Source organism: Dryobates pubescens, chromosome 2, assembly GCF_014839835.1.
Source record: "Dryobates pubescens isolate bDryPub1 chromosome 2, bDryPub1.pri, whole genome shotgun sequence".
NCBI lineage: Eukaryota > Metazoa > Chordata > Aves > Piciformes > Picidae > Dryobates > Dryobates pubescens.
Window position 1 is genome coordinate 23197607 of NC_071613.1, and position 6000 is coordinate 23203606.

General features: G+C 39.8%; 1 protein-coding gene across 1 annotated transcript in view; it reads right to left on the reverse strand.

The window, feature by feature from the left end:
• Nucleotides 1–5644, reverse strand: part of RBM44 (RNA binding motif protein 44) — a 44490-nt gene extending 38846 nt beyond the window's left edge. The window contains 8 exon segments of the mRNA XM_054172918.1: nt 98–217; nt 529–631; nt 2005–2179; nt 2695–2871; nt 3995–4053; nt 4187–4739; nt 4741–4796; nt 4799–5644. Coding sequence (XP_054028893.1) covers nt 98–217; nt 529–631; nt 2005–2179; nt 2695–2871; nt 3995–4053; nt 4187–4739; nt 4741–4796; nt 4799–5644 — 2089 coding nt within the window.
• Between the last annotated feature and the right edge of the window lie 356 nt (nt 5645–6000).

A 6000-nucleotide genomic window follows, 5' to 3' on the forward strand; every position in this document is an offset into this window, starting at 1 on the left:
TTTTCCAAGTTTCCTTATGCTTGCAGAAGGAACAAAATACTCAAACGATAAACAAGTATCATTATTAGGTACTGCACCTTAAAGCACACAACCTCACCTCTTAAATCAGCTGTATCTTGGTTTTCTTGTTGCTCTTTTGTTTTTTCAGCTATTACTGAACTATCTGCTTCTGTCAAATCCTCCTTAGCTTCAAACCAATAATCATCCCTTTCAATGCCTTGACAATTGAAATGAAATTCACTGTGTTAGAATTCAGACTGTGGTATCTCATATGAATGGATAAATAAAGATTAAATTTCTATGCTTACCAGGATCCCAGCTACCTGCATGACTTGGCACTGAACAGGTGACACATACTAGGTGTCACCTTTAGGCAGTAATTTTTATTTTTCCTAAGATGCCAACATGATGTAACATTAAGCAATTCATCACAGGAAGGAGGGTTGAGTATCCCTATATATGTTTTGCACAAGGTTATTTTGCTTTCCAGCAACTTAATTAACAAGTACATGTAGGCAGATCACTTACCACATTTCACATTCTGATCCTCATGCTGTTTTTCAGTTGTCTTAGAGGAAGCTGAGTCATGTGACTGATGGCCATCAGTGAAACACAGAGTCTGTGGATTATCCTACAAACATACCTCCATTATGACATAGCACTTGCACCTGATTATACAGTATTTTTCTGAGCCTCAGAATATTAAATGGTTAAAGAGGTAAATTTAAAGAAGTTAACCTACTGATCATCCTCGAAGACTCCCAAGCAAAATTTCAGTCACATCAGCTGCATTTACCATTACTGGCAGAGAATCCCAGTTTGAGTCCTGAGGACTGTGCACTTGCATATGCCTGCATGCTTCACAACATGATGTCTAGAAAACTCAGTAAGAAAAACAACCCTACCTTGTTGAGATTAGTATTTCTCTCTTGTGGTTTTGATGCCTTGAAGCCAGCTTCATTTATGCCCGAAACAGAACTAAAACAGATCCAAGCATTTCTCACAAAATAGGTCACAAATATTTTAAATTCTACAATGACACTGTGTACTCTGAAAAATTAAAGTATTTCAAAAAGCTCATGGTAAAACAAAATGTGGTTAATAAAGCTTTGCTTAAAATAGAACCACAGTTTTCCCACATCTTTATTTTGTGAAAGCATTGGTCGCAACCTAAATCTTGAAGCTGTGCTCTAGGCTTACGTCAAGCTGGTTTTCCTTTATACCTAGAGATGGCTTTCTGAGTGAAATTTCAGCATATGGCCTCATTATTTGAAATCTCTGTCCAAGTTTTGATTCCTTTTACAAATACTTAAAGAAATGTGAAAAAAAGATCTCAAGTTGTTTACCCAATGCATGAAACACTTCTAACCAAACGTGTTTTAATCTCCACTTACATAAAGTGACTGTACACCGTTCTTGAACATGCAATACTGCACGTTTGCCTGAAACACAAAGCTGTTTTTCTATCACTCCTCATAACTGAATGATCTCCACAGCAGTAAGGCTGCTTGTATGCTTGTGTTATTTTTGATGGCAGCAGTCTTTTTGGTTTAGTGGGGTTTGGCAGCTTTTTTAGAAGACACGCAGCATTAAGATTAGAGACAAAGATTTTAGTAGTGAAAGGAGGGAAACAGAAGAATTGCCTGTAAATGAAAAACTCCACAGTCTGCATATTAGAAAATTACAAAGTGAACACTTCCTTAAAATAAAACCACTGTACCCAAATTTCTATGCTAGTCTTTCAAGTGAGCAGTTTGAAGCAACAAGATGCATCCCGAGATAAAGAAATTCTACATTTAACACCTTTTAAACTCGCATCTATATTATGATTGAATTTTAAGTGACATTTATACTTTAATAAATACCACAAACGAGGGCTACTTACTTATAGCAAAGATTATGCCTGAACAGCTGCCAAAAAAAAGGGAAAAAAGTGTCTTAATTTTCTGAAGAAAATGATTGAAATTATTGTTATTAAAAAACAAAGAGCAGTGAAGCAATTACCTTGCAGGGGACATAAGAAGAGGAGATTTGGAGTAACTTAATCTCAACTGATAGTGGTGGAAGAGCATTTAATGGTACACCTCTGTTTATGTGCATTCTCATGATGATGTATTTCTTTTTCAGTTCTTCCAAAACCAATGTGACAGATGAACGTAATTCGGCATTTTGAATACATCTGTTAAAACACATGTAAGAAAATGACAGCAGCTTCAACAGACATTTGATTTACTTGACTGCTTATAGAACTGCCCAAATGTACAGCATTTAAAGCTTCCTCCACGTGGCACAAGAGGAGCTCACTGCTCAACCCCACAGTAGCCCGCTGAAGCCATGCCCTCTTTCACAGCACTGCAGCCTGCTCCCTTGAACTCTACTACAGGATATCAAGGGAACAAGGTTTTACAGCTAACCCACTGCATGCATCTTGTCCACTCTGGACTATTCCTTCAGTACTTTTCTTCCTGTACAGAAAGACTTTCCTAGAAACAAACTGTGTTTTTCTGGGTCTGCAAATGGTACAGAAAATTTTAGCCTGAAAATAAAACCTGACAGTTAGGAGAATGTAAACTCTTTTGGACAATAAACATAACTATAAACACCATTACCAGCTATAGACAGAACACACCAGCCACATTTATTGCCTTTTAGCCAAGTTAACCATTTCATTTAGAAGGATATTTAAGTACACACCTGCCAAAACAGATTCTTTCCTCCAAAGCCAGTTTGTAAATCCTCAAGCAGTGCTGACAGCACATGTAATAATGAGTCTTTAGAATCTGCAATTCAGCTTCAATTGCTCTCTGCAGTAACTTTTGACAGTGGCTTGATGCAGAATTCTTCACAGCCTGTTTGTCAAGATCTATTGGCCTTTAAAGTAACAAACAAAATCTTGAAGTCTTTGAACCAATACTTTATGTTCATTATGTTTTACTTTGAAACAAGCAGCTTTCAGAAGCTGGTTTTGATATGATTTCAGGAACAAAAGAAAAATTAAATCAGTTCCTCCCAGCTACTACACAGAAAAAAAATTAGTCCTACAGAGTTTTTACATTATCAGCTTTAACCAAGAGGTGGGAACTGCACAGGCACCATAATGATTTCTATCCAAAAAGCATGGTTGTCAAGAACAAAAAGAAACTTATAAACTCTGCTAAGAGACACTTATTCTCTGTTCCCACTCACACAATAATTTAAGTTAGAAAGACTCTCTGGAGGTTGCAGAGCAAACCTCTCTTCAAAGTAGGGCTAATAACAACGTTGGGGACTTAGACTGCCCAGCTTTGATGCTGGGTTTGGTGGGGGTTTTTTTATGCTTTAAATCTCCAAGAAAGGATAAAGTACTGATACCACTCCCACTGTAAGAAACTTTTTCTTACATCCACTTACAATTCTCCCCACTGTAAACTTCTGGCTCTTACCCTTTCAAAATGCACATCTGCTAAAAATCTGAAAATCTGACTCAAATCTTCTTGGCAACCCACCACCAGATTGCCAAGAACTGCAGGGAGGGTCCCCATCTCCTCAGCCATCCCCCCTCTAGGCTACCAAACCTACACCCTTCAGCTCTTCCCACAGATTGGGTGCTCCTGCAGCTCCTCTCACCATCCCTATGGCCCTTTGGTAGGCTTCCCCCAGTCTGCCTATCTCGCCCACAACTCTGGAGATACCTTTTCAGATGTGACTTACCAGCCAGCTGCTGGCTGTGCTCGTTACTGCAGCCCCAGGATGTGGTTTCCCATCTTTGCTATATGGGAGCACTGCTGATTTATACTCTTGATCTTGGCTAGTCTGCAACTGCAGACCAAGGCTACTTTGGTATTTGTTTGACTTTGGGAATCTTCAGCTCATTTCTCTCACTTGCCCAGGTCCCTTCCTACCCTCCAGCTCACCAATTGCTAATACTGTAATTTTTGCTATGTGAGGGACAATCTTTCAATCATGGAAAAATATATTACATGGCATCTTGAATTTCAAACAACTCACAACCCACCTGTCAGTATTTCTCTTTACACTGCTGCTACAGAACTCATTTTTCGATATCTCCTGCTCCTAAACAGGCAAACATAAAACATAAGAAAAGGTTACAGATTAACATGCATAAGGACAAGTCCCAAGCAACTTTATATTTAGAAAGTTCTATATATGAAACTGCTTGTTTGTGGGTTGTTAGTTTTTTAATTACCTGAATTTGTGACCTTCTTTCAGCTGCTGCAGCATTGCCTTCTGAGCGTTCTTCTAGCACCTCAGTAAGCTGTGACCAAACTTTCTCTGTACCACTGGCTCCACATGACCACTCTGTATTACAAGCAATGTCTGTATGGGTTTCATAGTGACAACCCATGGGCCGAGATTTGTTCATCATTGTTATCTCTGTATTAACAGCTCTGGATGAGAGAGAAACCTGAGCACTGGAACTTCTACTTGTTGTAAAGCAAGCTCTAAAATCAGAGCTTGCATCAACAGCCTGATTAACTGCAAAGTCACTGTGAACGTGTTTCAAGGCTTCACGACACTCCGTCCCTGAGCTCAGAAAGCTGGTATTTCCACAGGAGGATTTATCTGCAACTTCCACCTCAAAAAAGGGATTCTCAGTGGTGAGAATTTCAGCAACTGGAAATTGGGTTTCAACACCCTTTGCAGCGCAGTCAAGACAGCCGTCACCATGTGCACACACCCCCAGGTCTTCAGAGCTGTAGAAGTCAGAGTGACCTGCACATTCATACAACTGCATGGCTACTGCAGAGGCCCTCTCCACTGGTGACAGGAAAGGACCATCTTGCTTCACTGAGATGCTACAAATGTGTCTGTCATTCTTTTCACCACTCAGTGGGATGTCTTTGACTTCTCCATTTTCTACACTGTCACATAAAAGCAGACTTGGACAGACTCTGTCTTTTCTCCCACAAGAATGACTTTCCAGCAGGCTTTCACAGACAATGCTATGATACTCTGTCTGCTCTTCCTGATGCTTGCATGTCATGTCATTGGAATCTGGCAGAAACAGAGAATCCTGAAGCTGGTCAGCAAGCTCTGGCATTGCTGCTTCGGGGCAGGTCTGGTCACCTGCACCATATTCAGAAGCAGAGCAATCTTCTGACACGTCAATGAGATTGTGTTCCTGTGTGACTTCACCCTTTGGAACTTCATTAAATGGAGATATGCACTTTAAAGTTTCAATTCCTGTAGTTTCCCTTTGCTCAGAAAACTCACTTGAACTATTCTTATCATCAAAATCTTGCTCATGAGCACTGAGATACTGCAGCTGTGAATCTTCACTTAAACAGCTTTGCCTGCAATCATCACACACTCCGCAGTCACAGTGCATATTGTCACCTGTCCTTCCCAACATACCAGCTTCTTTGCTTTCACCTGCCTCTGCACAGCAAATTCTCATTCTCATTTTATTATACATTTCAATGTCTGCATCTAACGATGAACTTAAATAAGGTAAGTTTTCTTCTGAACAGTTTAATACTGAAACATTGGCAGAACATGCCTGGACAAAGCCAGAGTGGTTAGCTTCTGGTGCAACATCTCTGACGAGCATCTGCTCAGCTTCCTCAGAGTAAGAAAACAGCTGGGAGGTCTGATTGAAGCACCTTGGTTTGTTTTCAACATTGCTCTTCTTTTCTAACTCCATGGTACATACACTTCAGCCTTCCTCCCCAGAAGGAATCCACACAACTCACTCAGATGGCAATCTCTCGGTCACCTCCTTGTCTCTTCCTATCAGTTTCTCACTTTAATAAAAATTAAGAGAAGTTTAAGATACCCAAGGCCATACAGGAGGACATTACTATTTAAAAGTGTATGTTAAATCAATCATATTATTTTCACCTACTGCATGCTACTATAGAAACTGAAATTATATGATATGTTCTCACAGTAATCCTAACAGCTCCTGGAAAGCTGTTAAGAGAATTGTCCATCCTTGCTTGAGTGATTTCAACTGAGTAAAAGCATTCTCAGAGATCAGTCAATCTTATTTCCCCTACA